General features: G+C 40.8%; 1 protein-coding gene across 4 annotated transcripts in view; it reads left to right on the top strand.

Moving 5' to 3' along the window:
- Positions 1-25,686, top strand: part of lrp4 (low density lipoprotein receptor-related protein 4) — a 109,430-nt gene that overhangs the window by 37,727 nt on the left and 46,017 nt on the right. For all 4 annotated transcript variants that reach the window (XM_080884062.1, XM_080884061.1, XM_080884063.1 and 1 more), the window contains exon 2: positions 8,899-9,045. In XM_080884062.1, the coding sequence (XP_080740188.1) occupies positions 8,899-9,045 (147 nt within the window). The remainder of the gene's footprint in view (positions 1-8,898; positions 9,046-25,686) is intronic.

Genomic DNA, 25,686 nt, shown 5'->3' with positions numbered 1-25,686 from the left:
ATTGTTATTTCCACAGGAGCATCTTTTTATATGATTTCAATTATTTGAAAGCACTGCAAGTGCCCTTTCTTTTGTGCAACCTTTTCATCTCAGCGGAATTGTTCACACTGCTGCTTTTAAACAAGCCAACCAGATTTTCACTCTCTGTGTCTTTGCCCTCCTCTATGACTCCACACACAACACTGTTGCTTTCTCACCCACTCTTCATAAAAACACCACAGGAGTCCTCCCACACAGGCCTACAACTGTCAGACCTGCAGCTCTTCTTCTGCCTTGCCTGTGTTTCCACCATTCTGTGCAACGGCTTCATTATCACCGTCAACTCCTTTCAGCACACGTGTGTCACCCTTGTGGAGAAACTCTCATCCGGTTTCCCATCAAGCCTCAAAAACATCTTTGTAGTGAAGGAAATGGAGGAAATGGAGGTTGTCCTGATGGATTTTTCAAGTGTTTTTGCTTTGATTACTGCACTGAATCCTTCTGTCATTCAAATCCTGTATATAACACATACGCATGAACGCATGCACACAGTTATTGGGACCCCCAACCACATAAGTGCAGTGCCGAGCAGCCGGAGTCCTCACAGTACGGTTTCAGCCTCAGAAAATGAAATGTATAGTACTGCGCACACTCCCTGTAAAAGGAAATCTCCTTTTCTCTTTTTCAGTGAAGAAAACAAACTTGCATGTATCCTCCCCCACCTCATGTCCACTCACATGCCTGTTCAGCGGCCGTCCACTCATCCCTGGCCAAGAGAGTTATCTTTGAAGTGACTTCAGAGGGAGACTGCCGACTGGCCTTGCATGACACTGTCTGTGTGTGTGTGTTTGTGGGTGAATGTACTGTACACAGCTTCCCTCTATAGCCTTTAATTTATAAAACTTCACCGGCAACAGGGTAATGTTCACTGTGTGTGTCATTAAGTTGAATTGGTTCATTTTAAGGGAATGAAGGACAGTATCCACCCACATGCTTTTAGGTGACATGTAGTTATTAGGCAATGATTGGCTAAGTGTACACACACACACACACACACACACACACACACACACACACACACACACACACCCTCTTGCTGAGTTATGTTATAAAAAAGTGACTGAGAGCTGCAGTGTGATAAGACTGGTGTTATTAATGAAAGTCTGAGATGAGCAGGCGCGAAAAGAACCCCGCTGCTGGACCAACTGCCTCGTTTTCAGACAGTCCTGCCTGTCTCTGTGCGTGTGTGTGCACGTGTGTGTGTGTGTGTGTGTTACTGAGCAAACCAGGAGGATGAGCTGGTGATGACGGAGCTGTCCAGAAAGATTTGACGTCAGCTCTAAGCTTGTTTGTCTGCTACTTTGTTTACATACTCGAGTGCACAAACTGGATGTTGACAGCATTTTAAGCTTATAAAGCTTTGCATATATATGACTTCTCAAACATGTTGTTCCCCACACTTGTTTTTTCCTTTCCCCAGCACGGTTCAACATGTGTTGCTGTGGTTACGGCTTGCCACATCAGGGCGGTCTGACCTACAGTCGGCAAATTAGTAGGTGGAGATGAGCCGATGTTAAGGAGAGGTACTGGCAGGGATGATGAGCTGTTCGGCATCATGAAGCCAGGTCAGCATAACCCGGAGCCATGGTGACCACAGAGAATTCAGTGAATGTGTTCTTTGAGTGTTGGTAGCAGCTTTACAGCTTCCATATGCCGTGAAAGAGAGAGATCCAGATCACGAGAAAGGGCTCATAGCCTGAGGTACGCAGTTTATATTCATAAATGCACCACTAATCGATTTCTTTCTATGAGTCTAAAAACTGAAAGGTAATAAATCCTCTGAGAATGATCATCAAGTCTTTATGGACCATTTTAAACTTTTTAAGTGTATTGTTTTGGTTTTACGGGCCATTTAATGTGCGGTTCAGTTTCACCACTGTCATCGGCCGTGTTTTCAGCAGCGGCCGCAGAAAACAAAAAGTATGAGCCACCTGTCCCAGACCAGACGGCGGAAAGTTACCAGATAGCCAGAAAAGTGGATGAGACCAAAGCGGAGCTGAAAGTGCAGCTGTTATCTGATTTACTATCATCACATGGGCAGGAAGAAGCTGAATTGATTGGTCGAGCTGTTACAGGGTGTCACGCAGACAATCTGTTGTACTGTAGAAGCTTTCCTTTTGCAGAAAGGTGGGAAAAGAAACGACGTTTTCTAGCAGCAAATATTACCGTAATTCCCGGACTACAGAGCGTACCTGATTAAAAGCCGCATGCTCTAATTTTAGAAAGGAAATCAATTTTGTACTTGTACAGGCCGCACCGGATTTTAAGCCGTATGCGTTTCACTCATAATATGAGATATTTACACAGAAATATTACACGTGAGGATTTTTAACATTTAATTTAATCCGTAAGGTAACATAAACGTTATGGTAACATACAAAAAATGCTTTTTTTCCTCGAACAGCGCCTGTAACACGGCTACCTTTACCAATACATACGTATACTTAACACACAAATTACGTTGCTTATGTTTTTTTACGCAACAGTGCACAAACAACATTACAACGTCTCTTAACAACCGGTAAAAATATATACCGTATATATACTACTTATCAATTTTATTGGTCTACTGTTACCAGGCAAAATGTTTTTGGCCGCATGGAAAAAAAATGCATTAGCCGCAAATCAGTATAAGCCACAGTGTGGGGAAAAAGTAGCGGCTTATAACCCGAAAACTACGGTACTTTTCTGCTCTGATCTTGTCTTGTTCACAGATTATCAAATTATAGACATTCAGACTTTTTTTTCTTTTAAAGGTAATAACCATCTGGTTGAATCTGTAGAGCGTGTAAATTTGATTTATGTTCTTTCAGACACTTTTGTATTGGGATATAAAGCCAATTTAAATAGAAGATGGGATTGAAATGGGATGAAATTAAAACTTGGATAAGCTTGTATATGCTAGAAAAAAGATTACTTACTGCAGAAATATTACTGTGTACTAAGGATGGGTCATTTAGGCCTAGGAAAATCCGAATATACTGATAATGAAGTTTGTCTCCCTCAGGAAGCCAAAACAGCATTGCAGCTCTCTTGTTCTCTGTCAGTCATGAATGAGAACCACTGCAGGTGAACAGCTTTTCCGTGTATGCAAGCAGTCAGGCGTCTCATTCTGTCCGCAGTCTCACGCGGCGAGGAGTGACGAATGCTGGACGCTGTTGGCCGACAGCAAGCCGGGACGCCAGTTGTGTCCATTCTCAGTATGCAGCGCTGCGCAGTGCTGCATGAATGTGGCCGGTTTTGGATGGTTCGGGCTGAACAGTTGCTGACACGCTGAGTCGCAGCTGTTTCTCTCTTAAGCTGTGCTTTTACAGCGCGGCACCAGCAGCCGAAGGGTGGCAGGAAGAACAGAAGACGCACACAAAAGGCCGGACTCCTTCCTTGTGCGCTCCCCTCCTATACTCTGCATCAGATGATTCACCCCCACCAACCCCCATCCCTCTGCCCAAACCCAATTTCCTGCTTATCACTTTTTTACAGCCACGCACTCGCGCACTGCAAAAAAGATACCGCGCCGACCCTCCAGGTAGACTCCAGGGAGGTCCACGCCTAATTAACTGGCAGCCTTTTGACATTGTTCAAAGCATGTGGCCACCCGCTCTCCAGGCCAGAGTTACCATTGTGTGTTTTGGCCCAACTGCTCTCTCTTCAACACTTCACACTCGTCATTGAGCTATTTAACAACAGCAAATTGTAAAATGGTGAAACATAGCTTGAATATACCACCTGGTTAGATCTGAGGCTCTCGCGCCACCCCAGCTTCCGGCTCGGTCCTTGCTGTAGGTGGGTCTGGGTTTAAACATGGCATCCACGTTGGTTTGTGGGATTTTGTCTGTGTTTACCTTTTTGGGGACCACCTGTCTTGTTCCATACCAGGCCTGTTTAGACAGTGTAAGGCCATAGTGACCGGCAGTGGAGGATCTTTGGTGGTCTTTGGTTTCTTTTTCTCTGCCTGAGGTCTTTTTTTTTTTTTTTTTCTTTCCTGAGTCACAACTCACACACTGGGCTCTACCAGCAGCAGGTGATGGGAGAGATTAATTATCTGTGTCTCTGCTCAAAAATGACTGTCAAACCAATCCACAGAGCAGGATATAGCTTAAAAATATCTACATGTACATTTAGACCAACGTCTATCCTTGAGTAACACTAAACAAAGCAAAGCTTCTGCTACACACACACACACACACACACACACACACACACACACACACACACACTCACAATCACCCACACAATCACAGTCACAATCCAGATTCTCTTTGTTGGAAACCTTTTGAAAGTCTACAAGTTTGATAATATCAAGGAATTTCCCTTAAAAAAAGTTGATACTGGTTTTGGAGCTTTCTGTGTCTGAAACTTGTTGCTATCAGTTTTCCAAACTCACATTTCAGGTGATTATACTGTACGTGCTCCTCAGCCTTTATTCAGATGATGTATTGTTGCTAAACTTGTGCTTACAACTCAAAGTGATCCTCTGTCTTTAGAAAACAGCCCAGCTTGTGATCTGCTATCTGTGTGATTCATCAGAGGCTTGTCATGCTGGCGCTCTTGAAAGCACCGGCCTGCTAGGCCTGGCTGCTGCATAGTGTTTGTGTTTGTTTTGTTACTTTTTTTTTGTCTGCAGCCTTACATAACAATCTAGGGGTGATGATTCCCTCTTTATTTTCCTGCTAGGTTCACCCTCTCATTATAGACGGTATAAATGTCTTTTTGTATGCCCTCTGACCGAGCATTTACCCGTCATCATAAGCCTCATCGAGGAACATCGGCATCTTCTTCGCTTCATACATTTTTGGTTTTAAAGTTGTGATTACTTTCACTGACGGGGTTACACGAACGTTTGCTGTATTTACTGGCATTTAACCCTTAAGATTTTATTTTTTCCATTTTGCTCCATGTTCACATCAGTTCACAGGATGAACATTAGATGACTTGATTTTCTGGTTTGATAGCTTTGTGTGTCAAGGGTATTAGTACCATAAAGCACATTTGCTACACCTCAGCAGTGTGACTTTTTGTTTGTGACATAGTGTTGGCAACATTGTAAAACAACGGCTCTTATATTACAGGAACATGTGATACAGTCTTTCCTTCACCAGAACTCTTTCAGTCTACAGGCAGTTTTTGTCCAGTCTGACACTGAAATATTGATGATGTTACTGTGTCTGTATCTGAACATTTTCTAGACTGCCACACCATCTAAGCCAGGGGTGGGCAATCTCAGTCCACGAGGGCCGGTGTCCCTGCAGGTTTTAGATGTGTCCTCGAACCAACACAGCTGATTTAAATGGCTAAATTAGCTCCTCAACATGTCCTGAAGTTCTCCAGAGGCCTGGTAACGAACTAATCATGTGATTCAGGTGTGTTGACCCAAGGTGAGATCTAAAACCTGCAGGGACACTGGCCCTCATGGACTGAGATTGCCCACCCCTGATCTAAGCGGTTGGAAATATGTGAGACTGTGTAAGACAGTGTGGTTGATTGCTTCCTGCTATAGTCAATAAGTTTCTTTGGCTGCGGTTGAAGCCAGTGACCTATGCTTTTCAAAGTATGTTTGACAAATGTGCGGCCTGTGATGTGGTTTCATGTTGACAAGACTTCTGCTCCAGCTCGCACACTTTAATTTAGCTCAGTACAAGCCCACACTCACATCTGAGTAAAATACGCATAAGCTTAACGCTACAAAGCCAATATAAGTGATCCGTGTCAACCTGAAAAGTTTAACACAGGGAGTTTCAGACCCCAGTCTGTCCAGCAGACAGGTAGTCTGTCTTTGATAGCCCCATTTTGTTTTTTTCTGAGAGTAAATGTCCCACTCCTAGGGTCTGAGGACTGTAGGAATTATAGAGCATTCATGAAAATGAAAACAAATGTAACAGGATGTAAATGAAGAGTTGTCTAGCAGAGGGTAAGGAAGAGGGGGGAATAATGGAGGTATCTGAGGGGAAAGTGTGAAGAGGAGATGATGGAAAGACAAGAATGAGGCGAAAGAAAGGGAGAGAGGGAAATGAAAAGAAAGAGGCCATTAATTTAGTGCTGTGGGAGGGATCTGAAGGTTACTGAGCTCTCTCTGCCAGGCCCTCCTGGGTTGACTGATGCCTTTGTGAGGAGGCCAGGAACCACACACACACATACGCACACACATTCGTATGCGTGCTCCAAGAAACTTTGGGTTTGTTGCGGCAGGCCAGCTTCAGCAAAACAGACGTGTACATACGCGCACACACACACACACACACACACACACACACACACACACACACACACACACACACACACACACACACGCACAGATGGCCATTAATGGGCTTCAAAGTGAGAGCAAAACGGGAAACCTTTATTTATTTCCTCCCCTGGTTATGGTTTGCTGTGATGTGTCTGAAGATGTGGTGTCTTTTTTTTCTTCCTTCTTTTCCTTTTTTGTGGTAGTAAATCAGACCCAGTGTTTATTGGTATACAGATGCCCAGTGTATGACATAAAAGGATAGTAACTGATATTTATATTCGATCCATCTAATCAACCGTGTTGCAACAGAGATAAATTGAAGATGTTTTATAGATCAAAATTTTCTTTGCTTTTTTTAAGTTCAGTGTAGATTTTATTGGTTATTTTGTAGTTTACTTGTAGATTCTGAGCTTTACAGTATAATACCGTCATCTGCTTACTACTGTATTTTTATTTTAGTATTTCCATGTTATTTTTTCATAAAAATGTTATTACTATTTAATATTTTAATTGCTGTATGCCTATATTAATAAAACCGCCTATTCCCGTGCTTAACAATGTTCTGAATCAGCATGTCTACATTCAGTGTACCGTAAATATAATTCTTTTTCCTTCTTGGACCGCCACAAGATACAAGCTTTGACATTCTCTTTGACTCGTGTGTGGGACCACTGGTGTATTCAACATTGCAGTAACCACCCTAAAAATAAACTGGCTGCTGTGATAAATTGCTGTAGCGGTCACACTGGCAAATTGCTAACTAAATGTAAGCTAGCTAAATGCCATGTAACTGAAAAAAAATATTGATGAGTAAATTATTTGAAGTATAACTTTTGCACCTTTTTGCAAAAAATATGCAAAAGTTTTTTGCACTCGGCAGTGTGCAAGTTTCCACAATTGAAGCAACCGCCTGCTTGGTTTGCTATAATGTTGTCCCCTGCTCTTTTAGATGTTTTGTGTTTATTTACGCAGGGATATTTGAGGGAATGTATAATTGGGTGCACTGAAGATGGAGACTCAACTCTGACTTGAGAGAAAAGCCACGGTATATACTGTAATGCTACATATTAGCTTGGTATTACAGTTCAGTGTTCAATTGTGTTCTGAATAGAAATGTAAATTTCACATTTACATTTCTCGTATGTTATTTGCATATTTATTTATTACTCTTTTTACAGCATATGTTTTGTAACAATAAAAGTTGAGCTTGTTACAAGAGATTGGTCATAAACACTGGAAGGCTGTCTCAGTCCACTGAATGGGGATTCAATAGTTCAGAACATGCTCATTTCACTGATAGTCGACCTAAAAAGAAAAACCTAAACATAATAAACTTCAGTCTTTAGTCACATTTTAGTGATTTCTCTGTCAGATGAGTAAATTGACTAAATTATCAGTTTTTAGCACACAGAACTCATCAATCACTTTGTTAATCATTAGTGTCAGTACAGTCCAACAACAATGCATATTTCACTGTCAGGGGTTTTGTTTTGTTTTTTGAGGAAGAAACTTCAGGGGGAAAATTTACTCAGTCACTTGTTGATGCTTTTAAAAGACACCCATCCTACTTATCACAGAGGATTTCAGTTGGAAACACCACAGGACATGTGTACACATACAGATGTTCTAAACATCATCGCTCTCAGGAGCTGAAATGAGTCAGACTTTCTGTGTATCGTAGCTTGTTTTGTTGTTGTTTAGCTCACTTTAAACTTAACAGTAGACTTTACTCCCCGAGACTCTCTCCCGCATATTAAGCCCAGTTCAGCTGAAAGCAACACGTGGCCTCTGCATCACCACATAGCTTAGATATTTCAGTAAGGCATATGTGTTGAGAGGAGATGGTCTCAGCTTTTCAAATGCACAATCACACATCCTTGAAAAGTTTAATTACTCTGTCATTTTGGGAGCTGAAAATCTTCGAGATGCTTGGCCTCGCTGACTTGATATAACACGACCCTTTTAGCTTATTTTACTTTATTCTATATCAAAGTGGTTTGTGAGAGGGAGGACTAAAGATTTGCACGTGAAACCTTTTCCAAATCAAGGATATTAAAACACTAAAAACAACAAATATATTCAGTATGTGTTGAATAACTGAGTGACTAACCATTGCAGTGCTGTATGTGTATACCAAGGCACTGATGTGCTTCTGTTATTTCTGCAGCTAAGGAGCGTCTTTTTACATGAGCAGCACAGTCTTTCGATCACTCTGTAAAATAGATATGACAGATATCAGAGCATAAAATTCAGAAGCAAGGTTATACTGAATCTATTCAGAGTCCTAGTTTACTGTGTTTACTGTTAAAGTTTACTGTTGAGAGTTATGAAACAGAAAATTACATTAAAGTGAAAGAAACTGTGTTTTTGTTTATAACAAAAAACTGTGGCATTCTCAGGCTTTTATCCAACATACTAAGCAGGGAGCAGCTGAGGAGTGTCAAGATTAAAGCGAGAAACAAAGCAGGAGGTCACGGGCAGGGATAAAAGTCCCTGTCTCAATACTTTACAGTTATTATGTATATCTGGCAGAATCATTTTGTGGTAATATGAATTCCAGTGCCTGAGTTAACCTGAGCATGTGCGATAAACTCTAATCTTCTCTTCGTGTGTGTGTGTGTGTGTGTGCGCAGGAGTTCAGGGCAGCACTGAGTGCTCATGTGGGAGGAACCACTTTACGTGTGCGGTCAGTGCATTCGGGGAGTGTACCTGCATCCCAGCCCAGTGGCAGTGTGACGGAGACAACGATTGCGGGGACCACAGTGACGAGGATGGATGCAGTGAGTCTTTGTTTCTCACTTTATTTTTTTTTTTGCTGTTGGTATCATCCTCAGTTTCTCTTTTCTCTCTCTGCTTATTCATCTACCATGAGGAGGAAAAAGAAACAGATAAATAAAATCGCATAAAGACTCAATGACCGTGTTAAACTCACCTCATTGATGGGCACGTGGTTGTTGATGAGGAGGCATTGAAGTCAAAGCACTGCATGTTTAGTAAGTCGCCTGTGACAGTAATCCAAGTGTGTCCCTCTGAGTTTTTCATTTCAAAGACACTGTAAATTTGCCAAATATATTTTATACAATCTGTCGGTTTTTAAGTTAAGCGTTATTTTTTTATACTTACCATAAAATGTTTTTTCCTCAAATGCTTTCCTTAGGTAGCCAAACTTCTGAAATCTTAACAAGCATCTGAAGAAGATTTTTACCTGATTATTAAATTAATTGAAATAAAAAGACATTCTCAATACTTTGAGCACTTGAACATTTTTGATACTTTTCTTAAAACATTTCTTTTTTCCATTGTAATGAACTTGTATTTACGTAATTTGTTGTAATGTAATTTCCCTTTTAAAGGTTTAATTTAAATCTAGATCAATTTTCTAAGCTGTTACATCAACCAGCGTGCCAGATGCGGTTCTAAAGAGTAAATCAGCTATTCCCGACTGAATATTATGCATGAGCCCCATGAGCAAGGCATTAAAATCCCATTACTTAACCAAGACTCTGGTTGTTCTTGGCAGGTCTCTGGCACTAATTTCACATAACTGGATGACTTCTGAATTTTTCTATAAATGTAGAAATGTTCTCAGGCAGAGGCTTTTTTTCCCTCCATAAAAAGTAAAAAAAAATCTGTAATTGAACCCATATGGATCCCATCATCACCCGGTGAAACGGTGAATGGGTCACTGGTCAGGTGGGGTAGTACTTGTGAGCCAGACGCTCTGCTTGGTGTATGCCCCGTGCAGAAAAATGCTTGAGTGACTTTTGGCAACAGATGAAGTTTGGCTGGAGGGGAAGTCTTGGCAGCTGAGGCAGACAGGAGTATTCTCTTGTAGAGCATGTCAGTTTGTCAAGTGGAGGAGATCTCCACAGCATTTTTTTCTTTTTTTAAACACCGGTGTATTGGTGTGAAATGTCAATGCGAGTCTTCTCTTTTTCTTTCTCCTCGCCTGCTCACAGCGGAAAAAAGCAAGCTGCCCTTTTATTTGACACTTCCCCAACCTCCTTTAGAGCTGCGTGGTTGTGTTTGTGTATGTGCTGATATGCTTTCTCCATCAGTCTTCCTCTGTCATATTAAGCTAGTTAGAGGTTGGGAGAGGCGTTATTGATCTCTGGCCAGTTGAATATTCAGTGTGTCAGATTGCCGTGTATTGATCTGCATCTTGTTACTTATTTAAGGAGACGCATGGAAGCAGCTGACAGATATCAGAGCATCTAGCTGGACCTTTCTAATCCATTAGTACTGTCTGATCGATCCTCTGCTCCACCGCTCTGTAGTTCCACGCTGGTTCTCTTGGATTCTGTCCAGTCAATATCATAATCGCAATTCTCATATCACATAGATTTTGTATTGTTGTAGTAGTCAGCCATTAAAAACCGTAGATACTGTCAAGCAAACGCACCGCTTCTTCTTGCTACTGCATCCACTAGATCAATGATCACATCACATATCAACTTAATGCAGTTCAGTTTTCCAACAGCGAAGACTACAAATCATGAAACAAAGTATCACTTTTTTCCCTTGATATATGCCTGTATTTATAGTTTAGAAACACTGAATACTTTATAATATTTAGAATCTATTTTCTCCTTGGCACTGCAACAAGTCTTAACAATTATTAGACTTTTACTTAAGTCATGTTGTGTTAGCACTGCAACAGATTAGTGACCTGTCCAGGGTGTACCACGCCTACCTATGTCAGCTGGGATAGCCACTAATTCATTTCTATAGCAACAACACACTTTTGCAAGATTCGCAACATTGCAAGGTAAAGACCCTACAATAATACTATTTCCTCCTTCTTTGTGTAGGTTCCTCCCTTGTCAGTTTAGGTTTATTTGTAGTTTATTTAGCACCTCTGCTCAGCCTGCTTCAGTTTCTCTAGCAGCTGAAGCCGGTACGACTGGTCCAAACTGCTTGATAACTGGAAGAAACGCATACATCCATGGAAAGTTGCCTACTTAAATGAACACTTTGAAATAACACATAGTTGATGAGTTGTGTTAACAAGAATGCGTCCTGATTGGCTGCGTCTCCACTAGCACCGCAAGTCGTACAGCTTTAAGCGATCACAACTCCCAAATTCTGACATTAAATTTATTGTTTCATCTTTATTGAAATCTGATCTGTATTCCAAATATCAGACGAGAGTACATTCATCAAAGACAGGCGCTTACACTCACTCCCTCAGATAAAGAGCATATTTGTCTTAGAGTGTCTTCCAGTTCTGAGATTATTGTTCTGCTAACTAAATTATGCATTTTCTCAAGTAAGTAAGATTTCAACGACTTTTTGAAATGTAATAACATATTTTTGTGTGGCTGAAAACCCCACAGTGCAGGCCACTTAGAAGCAAGTGTTTGCACGTGTATTTGTGTTCATGTGGCATGTAACGCTGCCTCTACAGGGAGTGCAGAATTATTAGGCAAGCTGTATTTTTGAGGAATAATTTTATTATTGAACAACAACCATGTTCTCAATGAACCCAAAAAACTCATTAATATCAAAGCTGAATGTTTTTGGAAGAAGTTTTTAGTTTGTTTTTAGTTTTAGCTATTTTAGGGGGATATCTGTGTGTGCAGGTGACTATTACTGTGCATAATTATTAGGCAACTTAACAAAAAACAAATATATACCCATTTCAATTATTTATTTTTACCAGTGAAACCAATATAACATCTCCACATTCACAAATATACATTTCTGACATTCAAAAACAAAACAAAAACAAATCAGCGACCAATATAGCCACCTTTCTTTGCAAGGACACTCAAAAGCCTGCCATCCATGGATTCTGTCAGTGTTTTGATCTGTTCACCATCAACATTGCGTGCAGCAGCAACCACAGCCTCCCAGACACTGTTCAGAGAGGTGTACTGTTGTCCCTCCTTGTAAATCTCACATTTGATGATGGACCACAGGTTCTCAATGGGGTTCAGATCAGGTGAACAAGGTGGCCATGTCATTAGTTTTTCTTCTTTTATACCCTTTCTTGCCAGCCACGCTGTGGAGTACTTGGATGCGTGTGATGGAGCATTGTCCTGCATGAAAATCATGTTTTTCTTGAAGGATGCAGACTTCTTCCTGTACCACTGCTTGAAGAAGGTGTCTTCCAGAAACTGGCAGTAGGACTGGGAGTTGAGCTTGACTCCATCCTCAACCCGAAAAGGCCCCACAAGCTCATCTTTGATGATACCAGCCCAAACCAATACTCCACCTCCACCTTGCTGGCGTCTGAGTCGGACTGGAGCTCTCTGCCCTTTACCAATCCAGCCACGGGCCCATCCATCTGGCCCATCAAGACTCACTCTCATTTCATCAGTCCATAAAACCTTAGAAAAATCAGTCTTGAGATATTTCTTGGCCCAGTCTTGACGTTTCAGCTTGTGTGTCTTGTTCAGTGGTGGTCGTCTTTCAGCCTTTCTTACCTTGGCCATGTCTCTGAGTATTGCACACCTTGTGCTTTTGGGCACTCCAGTGATGTTGCAGCTCTGAAATATGGCCAAACTGGTGGCAAGTGGCATCTTGGCAGCTGCACGCTTGACTTTTCTCAGTTCATGGGCAGTTATTTTGCGCCTTGGTTTTTCCACACGCTTCTTGCGACCCTGTTGACTATTTTGAATGAAACGCTTGATTGTTCGATGATCACGCTTCAGAAGCTTTGCAATTTTGAGACTGCTGCATCCCTCTGCAAGATATCTCACTATTTTTGACTTTTCTGAGCCTGTCATGTCCTTCTTTTGACCCATTTTGCCAAAGGAAAGGACGTTGCCTAATAATTATGCACACCTGATATAGGGTGTTGATGTCATTAGACCACACCCCTTCTCATTACAGAGATGCACATCACCTAATATGCTTAATTGGTAGTAGGCTTTCGAGCCTATACAGCTTGGAGTAAGACAACATGCATGAAGAGGATGATGTGGACAAAATACTCATTTGCCTAATAATTCTGCACTCCCTGTATTTGACTGATTGGATTGAGGGAAATGGATCGTAAAACCGAGAAGAGAAATTTTTATGTTATTTAACAACATTTTCCAAGTTGGTTTTCTCGACTGTTCTTGATCTGCAGGTGTGTGTGTGTGTGTGTGTGTGTGTGTGTGTGTGTGTGTGTGTGTGTGTGTGTGTGTGTGTGTGTGTGAGACCGTGAGAATCCAGAACGACAGTAGCCACACAGATAAACACAGAAAGATACATTGTCCTCCCTGCAGAATTGTTGCATTATAGTTTGTGTTGTTTGAACCTTAACTAATTTCTCAGCAATTTCCAGACAAAGCAGAGTTCTCCTGAATCACGCTGGAGGAATCTGTGTGTGTGTGTGTCTGTGTGTGTCTGAGAGAAACTCATGAAGATGGGAGTGGAGGCAAAGTGGCCTAGTGGACTGTGCCTATGAAGCTATCTGTGTAAACGTCTGATCTAATTACAATTTGGAGATCATGTGGAAACTGCAGTTCAGCTGTGGCTGTGTGTGTGTGTGTGTGTGTGTGTGTGTGTGTGTGTGTGTGTGTGTGTGTGTGTGTGTGTGTGTGTGTGTGTGTGTGTGTGTGTGTGTGTGTGTGTGTGTGTATCTTGCACTTGTGTTCCCCCAGATAAAGTTTCATAGCTGCACAGAGACCAAAGAGAGAGCAGAGGGGAACACAGGGGACTAAGAGGAGCATGTAAAAATCCTTGTTGTGGTTGTATGCGTGCGTGCATGTGTGTTGGATAAAATATGTGGAGTTGTGAATGTCAGTGCTGTAACTTTAGTCTGAAGGAGCTGCTGTTGCATGAAGGTGAGAAGGAAATTGACTTTACAGCTATGGGTCTTCTCTTCACCTCCCATTACTTTGGCCTGTTTATACTGGACCATACTGGGGAGGGTGTGTTATCATAAATTTCACCTTTTTTATAAGAACACTTCTCAAGTTGTACCAGTTAGTTTGCAAGATTTGCTGCTTCACTTGCCTTTTATTAGGTTGTAAGTTGGGGCATTACAAGTAAACAAAACGCTTAGTTACAGCCTGGTACAGGAGATGGTTTTGACCTCTATGGATATTTTGCCCCTTTATAACTGCTCTGAGTGGGGGAGTTGTATTACTCATTCACTTGGATACTGGCATTGACTGGCATCTGGATACTTGGAGTCATTAAACAGGATTTGTAACTATTATTAAAAGTACACTAGTCAACCCAGTCAGGTACCAGAAGAATTAAAAAAAAAAAAAAAACACTAAAGTAACCTAGACAGCTCCTGCCTCTCAGCTTCTCAGCCATGTCCCAGAAGCCTTGTCCCTCATTGTGTTCTCCAAAGACTGTTTCCTGGCTGTTTTTCACAGATGGAAAGGTTGTGTCTATATTTCACATCTGGTCGCATACTGAATTGGTTGCATAATAGCAATAGAATTGGAACATCAGCTGGTAAATCAAGTCGAGGACTTCATCCTCGGTACTTTTTCGCAGTGACAGTCTGGTACAAATGCCCACATTAAAAGAGATACTTTCTCTGAAGTTGTATTGCTTTATTTTACCCACAGTTATTCAGCTGTAAGTTTAACAGGTTTGTAAGTGGCGATCAGTAAATTAAAGTCTGTGCTAGTTTCTCAAACTTCAGAATAAAGACAAAATATCTGCATGGATGATTTTGAGCTATTGTGTAGAAATGATCGTAAAACTAACTAAAGATTTAACTAATAACTGAGCATGATTATGTTACATGTTCAAAGTGGGTGACTATTATGACAGTGTCATCAGAGGTGGTTAGTTGAAGAGCATTTTAGTGGGTCGCACATCTCAATGCCAGGATACTAATTAGCCTTGATGAAGTTTAATGAAGGCATAACTCACAGACGTTTAATCAAATTAATAACACCCCCATTCTTTCATTGACAGAGCTGTCTGAGCTCAGGGGGTGTGCTCGTCTAAATGTGGCAACATAGGCACATTTTACTATGTTTGATTGCAGGGTGTAAGTATAAGCTGTAAGAAGCATGAAGTGCTGCTCCATTGGAGGAATGTGTTTGTGTTCTTGCCACTCTAGTTTCACATCCATACAATCACACAAGAGAAGGAAGGGCATACTTTGTGAGTGTGGTTCCTATGGAAATGGCTGTAAGGGCTTATTGTGTTGAAGGTTTTCACAGTTAGATGAGGGCAAACTGAAGCAGAAAGTGAATAAAGAGGAAGTACATCATAATATCTGAAAAGAATGACACTTGCCTCGTGTTGAGGTCAGCGCGTTCACCTAACCTTCCTACTGCTCTCTTCATAAATCCACTCACTACCTCACTGAAACTCTTGTGTCAAGAAGTGAGGGGAAGAACCTATTTGATCCTGCTTTTAAAGTTTTCAAACCTTAGTTTAGGAATTCGGAAAAAGATTTAGGAGGAAAAAAAAAAAAAAAAGATTATGACATTTATGATTAGTTTTAAACTTTGGGCATGCACACAGGCAGCATGAGCAATGATTAAGGAGACATTAAAGGGGACTGGGTCATATTCTTGAGGGGGACCAGAAAGGTGCAGCCCTGTGGTAGAAAGAAGGATTCAGTGCCCACAGAGGCTACAGAGACGCACGTGTGTGCAGTCCAAAAGCCATCAGCAAATTGCCCATTTAGGAAGTCTCCTTGTGTATCTCAATTGCTGACTGGTTGGAAAGTAGGCTTGAAAACAAAAGGAAATGATGGCAGGAAAAAACAAAACCATCATTGTATATTATCAATTTTTCAGGGGCTAAGCTAAACAGCTAACAACAGCATAAACATAATCAAGGATTGCCCACATTAGTTGTTGTTAATATTTTAGACATTGGCCCTTGGTGACAGTGCACAGCTGTAACATGCAAACATGGGCCTAGAAAGCTCTGCGTAGCACTTTCTGGACTACCAAATCATGTGCCAAGTACCTTGAGTGCACATGACACCAAAAAGCTCCTAAAACTTTCAGAAAAGCTGCCATTCTTTTTATTTTAGTAACCCTGATGTTATCCTTGTAGTTTTGACCTTCTTACAGTTACAGTAGCGATTTCCCACATTGGTTTCTTTGCTGCACTTCATGCTGCAGGCCTGTTAATGTTCAAGTGATCAGGCCTTGCCATAGCTGGACTGGCCGGTGGGCCGATGGTAATTATTTGTTTTTATGGGCCGATGGGTTTTTTTTCGTTTTTTGTTTTTTTTGTTTTTTTTCCCCTCCCCATAAAGGTTTCACTTCAATCATGAACCTGATCAATGATCATCTGATCAGCTTTTCTCTCTTGTTTGTTTATCTCCCACCTTGCGCCAGAAAGAGGAAACCGGCGGATGTCGCGCTAAACAACAGCAGCACGTTTAAGCTTGATCAGCTGTTGTTAGAATTTATTTAATATTAATTTCTAGTATCAGCTGATGTTTGCTGGAGCCACAGCTGTAAAAGCTGCTGGTCATGATATCGGTTTGGTTATCTGGTGAGAAAGAAACATGAAGATGAAACCAGGAGATGTTCTTACTGAATCATCAGAGCTGAACAGGTGAAGGAGAAACAGGTTTACCTTTTAGGTGACATGAATGAGTTGAAGGGAAGTTATGAACTGTTTCTGAGAGACAAATAACACCAGGATCCTTTTCTAAGTAGCTGACAGCTGGTGACTGTGCAGGGGCGGGTCTAGCAAAGTGTTGCCAGGGACCCAGGTAGGACATTAACAGGGAGAGGAGGGCACAAGGAAATACTTTTCTTTCTTTTTCTCATTTAAAATGTCTCGCTTTTAACAAATAATTATCTGAATCTTAGAGCAAACATTTTCATCTGATGTAAAATGTATAGAAATCCATTATTGTACATAGTAATTTTTTTAGGGTCCCATCATAATTTCTTCAGAAGTAGCTAAGTACTGCATATGATGCCAGTATTTTCCCACATTTTCTAGATTCTGTACCAGTACTGTGTGCAAAATGCCATCAAAAAGTCAACTAAGTTTTATTCTTTCTCACCTGTCTTTCTGTCTCCTTTCACTTTTTAAAGGTTGCCATGTTAGAAAAAATATTTTGCCCTGCCATGCTGTTTATTGATGTGGCAAATTAATTGTTTATGAAAATATATGTAAATCTGTCATCAGTAATCTGTAATGATCATGTCTCACCTCTAGTCTTCTCTGTCTTAATTTCAGGTTTTCACCATGTGTTGTAGATAGTTCAGGAGGTTAACTCGACCAAGCAGTCTACTTTCGGGTACTGTTTAGAATACCAGAATAGGGAGGATGGTGTAGGTTTAAGTTTATTAGACTGATGCATATATACCAACGATTTTTTGTCCCAGTCCAGCCCTGGGCCTTGCTGTGACTGTCCTCTCTCACAGTGAATGTGATTGGCATAGAGCCGTGCTCACCTTTTGACTGCGACCCGTCCAACAGCTGCAGTATGACTCATTTTTCTGTCTTCCATCATATCTTATCAGGCTTTCGATTTCTCTGACCTCTTTTCCCAGTTCAAGGCAATACAATTTATTAGCACACAGTAACACTGGATATTCATAACAACAGCAGATAAGACAAGATAACCTGGGACAACTAATACATCATGTGTTATTTCACCATTCATCTCCTCCTACTGCATCATCCTCCCTCACTGTTATAGGTCATCCTTCAAGTTATTTCTCTCTCTGCATTTCACTTACACTGAGCTAAGCGCACCTCTCTCTCTCTCTCTCTCTCACTCACTCACGCACGCACGCACGCACGCGTTGCAACAGTGTTGGAGTCCTGCTGAGTTGAAAGCGGCCGAGGTTGCGAAAGAGTAAACGATTTCAGCTAGTGAGAAGACAGGGGGTGCCGAGGAGATATATATATATATATATATATGTATATGTGTGTGTGTGTGTGCGTGTGTGTGTGTTGACCGTGAATGTAAAATGAAATGGAAGAGGAAAATCTCTGTTGGGTGAGATTGAAAGCGCTGCATGAGACTTGGCTTCCTCTGCTGTCAGCTCACACAAGTACGTGTGAGGTTTGGGAAGCGGGTGTGTGTACTAAAAACTCAAACGCACACATTCACAGGTATATGCACACACACACACACACACACACACACACACACACACACACACACACACACACACACACACACACACACACACACACGTTTGGCATTCCAACTTGTGAGGATAACTGGGCCTCCAGGTGGTGTAATGTTTACCATATTCATGAGAAGAAGTCATTTGAACAACTCACTGACTTGGTATTCACGACTTTGTGAGTGTAAATGTTTTAAAAGACCTCTGGAACTGCCACCAGTAAATGTTTTAATGAAACCTTTTATGCAAGTGTCTTTTAGAGTTATTAAGTTTAGTTAGAGTTATCAAATATTTGTCATCTAAGTCTTTAAAATTATTAAAATGTCTTAATTTTTGTCTTTTTTTTTTTTTTTTAGCTTCAGTTTGAAGTCTGGTCTTTTTGTATTTTTCAAATGAACTTTTCCCAGTTGAACTTGAAAAAAAGTGCAGACAAGTTTACACTTTAAAGGGAATTGATAAATACTGGAAGGCCTCAGATATGTGCAGGACTTGGTCTAATCCTGACCCCTAACTCAAGATCAAATCCTCTCAACAAAAATAAGTGAGGAGTGACCACCGTGTCCTTGCATTAAAGTGATTCTCACAAGAGCATTCATATATAGACGGCCCCCCACCCCACACACACACACACACACACACACACACACACACACACACACACACACACACACACACACACACACACACACACACAAACCACCAAAAACTAAGAAGTACCCCCTCCTGTCCTTTAATCCACCACTCTCTGCAGTCTTAGCCAATCAGAGAGCAGCTGTGACCGCAGGAGCTCAGCTGATCTGAAGGTGGGAGCGAAGAAGATTAGGACCCCATTCCCTCCTTCTCTATGTGTTGATTTTCTCTCTGCGTCCCCCTCATGTTTTTTTCTCTCTGTCTGAGCCCCTCTGTCCTTGCAGCCTCCTTAGCCTCCTTGTCTCTGCCCTCTGACCACAGGAATCCTGCACGCCCAACTCCCTTTGCTTTTTTGTTTTTCATCCAAGACTTTCTCATTTATATCTCACTAAGCGGTTGCATTTCTAGCATCGCTCAGTTCATCTCCCTTCCCCTTCCTTTCCCTTGTTGTTGTCTCATCAGTCTCTTTCTTTCTGTCCCAGGATTTGACCGTAGTTGTTTGGACACATTAACATAATCCTCCTCCTCTCTGATTTATCCAACACTCGCTTGGTCCTCTCCTCCACCTCCCTCCTAAATATTTACTCCCTGCTCTGTAAACCAGGCGGGCAAACTTGTTCACACAGAAGAGGGCATGATTAGAGGGTAATCGAGGGTAGAAGAAAGTAACAGAAGCAAGAGGGAGAGACAAAGGGGTTATTGGACTGAGGCCAGGCTTTACTTTCTTTTTAAATCTTGTACAAACTTGTCTGAGTAGGTTTTCAATGTTAACTACAGCAGAGGTTGTGGATTTAAGCTTTAAAAGTCTTTAAAAGTGTAATCAGTGCACTATCATATTAGAGGGCTTAACTGTGTAAGCCAGCACATTTAAGAATTGATGTTTTGCAACCCTTGTTAAAAGAAAATACTGCTTATATATGTCTTTTGCATTAACAGTGGTAGTTTTTTTTCTTTTTAAAGTATTTATTTGGTTTAGCATATAGTTTATGAATCTTCATTTTGATGCAAAAAAGTCACAGTACTTGTGATTTGTATGCCTCAAGCTGAAGCTGGGCAAGTGTTACCCCATCACATTTTTCTGGATTTTGGTGAGTTTCATATTAACATTGTTTTACATGTCTTAGCCTATGCTGTGTTCTGCCAGCTGATATTGATTTTATTGGCAGACTAAACTTTTTTTTTGTTCCCTTGCCAACCCTGTGTTGTTTTGTCAGAGATTCTGCCCACGCTTTAGTTTGATGAAAAGAAATAGGAGTGCTGTGTTGATGCAGTCCTAATGTTTAATAAATGCTGCCCAAATCTGCTGGCTTACATCTTAATCTGACACAGTTTCAACTTCTGTACTTTACCCCAGCAAGAGTTTAGCTGGTGTGGTTTACAGTTGGTTTTAAGTCATTTGGAGGAAAACAAAATGTGGGTCTGATTTGTTGATTTTAAAAATCAATAAGAGCTTTTGTGCTGTCCAAAACTGGGGTACACAGGGGTGTTTAAGTGGCGCAATAGTATATTTTTCACATGACAGCTCAAATCAGAGAGATTGAAAAGAGCCGCCTGCTGAAAATAATATGTTTACTGCAGGGTTTGGGCTTGGTGCCAAACAATAAGGGAATGGCCGCAGATCCCGGCGTTTCGTTTTATGTGAAGAAAATGGCAGCCAGAACTGAAAATAGTTTTACAAACACAGAGTGCTGTTGCATCGCTGCACTTAATTAAATTGCATTGATACATAATGAATTGCACACTTATAGCAGTTCTGCTGAACTTTTTTGACAGCCAGACTAAATAAACATTTTGCAGATATCACCTCAGGCTGTGAGCGCGTGCGGTTTGCACAATTAATAGAATAATTGAAAGTAGGGAATGATAGATTGGTGGGTGCTGGTAAAAAGTAAAGAATAACAAAGGAGGGTTATAGATCCTATTTAGTTCTTTCCAGGTGGAACTGTATTGTAGTTGTAGTTTTTTTTTGTTTTGTTTTTTTTGTTATTTAGCTAACACGTGTGTTTTGGTGCTCACATGTACTTCACCTGGTAGTTGGGTTTCTTGATTTTTCTACTAAAGGTTCTAATGCTCTACATCTTGGAGCGGCTTTTTCATTTTTTTTCTGAATAAATGCCAGAATTAATAGTTGATTTTGCTGATGGCTCAAGCACACGTTTGCATTAATCAAATGTGATATAGGTGGAGAGAGAGCAATAAGGGGCTAGCTTACCTCGTATGGGTTCTATGGTGCCGTGTGTAAAAAAATAAATAAATAAATAAATAAATAAAATAAATAAATAAATTTGTTGGGCCATGAACCAGACAGTGGCAGGTTTCCATACTTGTAATATGATGTGAGAATCAGCTGTCACCTCACATGTTATCATTAACAACTTACACTCTCGAAGTGTCACAGCACTACATTCATAAAATGATACTGCAAAAGTTTTACCAATCCCACCCCGAAACCCCACCCAAAAAAATAATTAAAAAAAAATGCCTATACCAATTTCTTACAATAGTTTCTGTTATTAGTTTGTTACTTTTCAGTTTGTTTTAAGTCTTAAGTCTCTCCATTTACCCTCTTCTCTTTTAGTTTCCCCAGGTACGGATGCGTTCCTTCTTTCACTTCTTCTTTGATCCTCCAGGACCTAACACAATTACACTACCCCCACCCCCCCACAGTGTGTTTTTGCATCTTTGTAAACCTGTTTCTTTTATTTTAACTTTGTTTATTATCCTTTTATCCTTTTTAGCTCATCCTTCCAGAAAGCTGATAAGCTTATGGCATGATGACACATCCATCTCTCTATCCACGGTCCTAAGAATTGCTTTAAAGGATCTCTCTAGAATATTTCTCAGATTTTAGTGAAACTTACACACAGTGATAGCCTAATAGGTCTTCACCCAAATTGTGGTCATGTTCTCACAAGCACTTTCCTGTGTATTGTGAGCTGAATATGATAGTTAAATATAAAATTTCAAGAAAGCTAACATAAGAAAATGGATGCATTCATTCAGCTGGAGACTGATGATCCTAATAGTCATATAATGCTGAATTAGTCTGCACCAGAGTATTTCCTGTCATTCAGTTTCTTAAGAGGAAAATATGTGGGCTGTGAGGATGACAGCGCTTAAGTGTTACTCACTGGTGTCAAGCGCTCCGCAGAGATTTGTCATGGCAACAAGCAAACGCTTCAGCATTAATCTGCCATAATGGACGGTAAAATGTCCTGTCAATGTGCTGTATCACCACTAATCTTACACACACTTGTAAGTCATTCAGGAAAGCCACTCTTGTGATTCATTTGTACTTTGAGTGATTTATTTATTTTAATTTTGTTTAATTTATTTATTTTGTAGCTTTAGATACAAAACAGTCTTGCTGGTCCAGACTAGTCCAGGAAAGTTCAGGCAGAATGATGGAGTGAACAGCTGTGGTTGGGAGGGCTGGATTTGCTTCATCCTTTAATTGGTCGAGCATGCGTTTTACTTGATCATGCTCATTCATAATGGAGACTATTATTGTTGGAAGTTTAACATTTTAATCTTGATGTATCAGAGGATATATTATAGACTCAGCAACATTTAAAATGCCACATAAGCATTAATCTCTTTGCATTAAGCATAGAAAATATGCTAAATATGCTGTAAAATGGCTCTTTGAATAGGGGCTTTTTAGATAAGAAATATTTTAGTTTGTTCTGTAACTATATTTGTGATGGATTGCTTTAATACTCCCGGGATGCTGTTTTTGCAGCAAGTATTAGATTCAAATAATTTCTGTGCCACTGCAGTGCATAGTTCCCTCGTCTTGCACTTTATTTTGTAGTTTGTGCAAAAGAGCTGGTGATAAATAAGGTAATAAAAACAGGAATAAACAGTTGTTGGTGACTTGTTTTGAGGGTTTGCTTTATACAGCAGACTATGATAAACACTGGACAGAGTTGATTATGTTGCCTCAGACAGGTAGTAAACACAATTCTGCTGTGAGTTTTCAGTGGGTTTTATGAATGCAAAGTGGCGTTGTGGACAGGGCGAGGTCTGTTTACTGTATAGGTGGAGGAAAAAGTCCATTACACAAGCAGCCGCCAGACACACTCCTGGAAAAAACTGTGCTGGCAGTACCACTGTGCTCTGACGGGCTCAAATATGCGCTGGATAGCAACCAGAGCTGCCCAAAATCAGATAAGCCACCTCTGTCGGGATCGGCTGTGAGAGGAAAATAAAGAGATGGACAGAGGGGATTAGTCTGGGTTTAAGGAAGGGTGAGGGACGTACTTTTACATTTTGAGACATTTTTGTATTATTTTTCAATGTGTGCTTCCTGCATTTAGATTGGAAATGAATCAGAAGTATGGCAGCTCCAGACTGTTAACGGTTCTTTTTATGCCACTGATTGTATTAAGGTCTTCATTAAGGAATTTCTACTGACACAAATGTAAATTGAGTTTGTTCCATTCAGCAGTGAAAAGGCTGAATTTTTTTTAACATTTTTTTATCATAATCATCATCGTCATATAGCCTGCAGAAACAAAATTAAAGACACAAGGTTATGCACAGTTTCACAATTACTTTTGCCGCCATGTCACAAGTCCAGAGTGGGTTAAGCAATGAAAGAAAGGACTTTCACACCCTCTGACCATGAATCCGTTTAGAAGAAAAAAGCTGTAGTTCCCAATTAGACACAGATGCACGCTACATGATTCACAGAGAAAAACAAAGATTTACTGATGTGTGCAGCATTTTTAGTTCTCACAAATGCACGTGCTAGTCTACACGCTAAAGCCAAGCAATCTGAACACGTGCAAAACAACTTGGCAAATAAACACGTGTGCAGCTCCACACGGATCTACAAATACATGCTGCGTTTAAGTGCCGGTGGAAACTGGACCATCTCGGCTTTCGGTGGATTCACATATCATCTGGCGTTGGGAAAGGCATTTTCCAAATGGGACACAAGCGCTTTGATTAGAACACAGGTTTACCAGCTAGATGCTGTACAGTAGCCAACAGAAACAAACAAACAGTGTACAGACACGAGTACACCATGGCAGGACATCCCAGTGACTCGTCCTCTGAAGTGACTATATAACACTTTAAAGACTGTCATCAATTTTCACCGTTACACCCTTATATTTGTGACATGCGCGTGCACATCCTTGCACTTTTTAAGCTTGAAAGAAGCTGTGTCGCTCTCTGGAGTGCACATCTGTTTTTCTGTCTCCCTCTCTCCCTCATGTTTTCATCCTCCCATCCGTCGAGCTGGTGTGATAAGCGGCGCTTAGGCAGATATATTGGTCCCATTAGAGCCACTTGATTCAGCTACTCTACAGTGAGGAGGAAGGCCATTAAGTCAAGGCCATTTAAAGACGGCCACATACATCTTCCTAAAGACGCACACACACAAAGACACACATGTATATGCAAGTCAGACGTGCAGTCAGTAAGCGTGCACACTTAACAGAGCTCATTATTATCACTTGTAACATAATGTAACAATGTACAAGTTCTCTTAGATCATGTGTCTACCAACACAGGCAAAGAAAGAAAGAAAGGGAGGAAAAGTCAAAGCAAAAGGAGGCACAGAAACCCTAAAACACCAAGAACTGTGTGACAGTTGCATTCTCACACTCTGCTCTGTTGGCTGAAGCCTAATGGAAAAGTTTAGGGCTTCAGAGCTTGTGTGAAAACGGTTCCATTTTCTTGTTATCTCTATGGATATCTAGCCATGCAAACAGCTTTGGCTGTATTTTAAATGTCTGTTTCTGAGATTTGCGCCTTCTGTTGTAATGAAGGTCACTAAAGCCTCGCGGTGCTTACTGCCCTGAAAGTTGCATTGGAAAGCAGAAAAAGAAAAACTTAACAAGATAATCACTTTTTTTTTTTTTAAGAAACTGTTCAGAATTCAGACTTTCCTCAAATATTCCATCCTCCCATTGATTGGGGCTGGAGGCAGAAATCTCACAGCAGGACTGATGTGCCTGCACATGTAACAAGTAGGGCTCCCACAAACGATTATTTTGATAGTCGACTAGTCACCGATTATTTTTGCGATTAGTCGAACATTAGACGTACAGCTTATTGCACCAGCATTCATCTGCTCTTATATAACTATCATTAGCTTACAGCTTTAAGTGTTTAAAGTATGTGCTGACTATAAATAAAGGCAAGATGATAGTTTATTAAATTTTAATGAAATTTGCAGATTGTTCCGGTGAAGTTTAATAAACTCCTTGCTATCTAAAATATAACGGGACACCGGAGTATATTCTTGAACATCTCATGCTTCTGATAATCAGCTGTCTGCTTGAGGTTTATTCAGCTGTGCAAAAACTATAACTTTGATCTCAGCCAAACCGATTTACTCAGGAACAATAACATTTTTAAGTGACTTATATATGTTTAACCTGAGTAGGTGGGTTTGAAAACGATTTGCCGGAAGTCCGGTGTTCTCACGGGCTCTAGTGAGCCTAGCCCCCGGCTAGCTATCGAGCTAGTGGGTAACAAACGTCTCCGAAAACATCGGAGCGCTTTTGAAAATATGTGGTGTCTTGATAAACTGAGCAGATATTTGAGGTTTACGCAGTTACATTCTCGCCTAAAAATATGTTAAAAGTTTATTTTGTGACCCAGAAAGAATAATAAGAGTAATATTAAAACTAACTAGCTGCCGCCATTGTTGGAAACTGAGCTGCGCTATGAATTCTGGGACAGAGCTACTTCTTCTTCTTCGGGGTTTAACGGCAGCTGGCATCCTTGTACATGCAGTGCTGCCACCTTCTG

Source organism: Rhamphochromis sp. 'chilingali' (assembly GCF_963969265.1).
Source record: "Rhamphochromis sp. 'chilingali' genome assembly, chromosome: 6".
NCBI classification, from domain to species: Eukaryota; Metazoa; Chordata; class Actinopteri; order Cichliformes; family Cichlidae; genus Rhamphochromis; species Rhamphochromis sp. 'chilingali'.
This window is presented reverse-complemented; position numbering and strand designations above follow the sequence as displayed.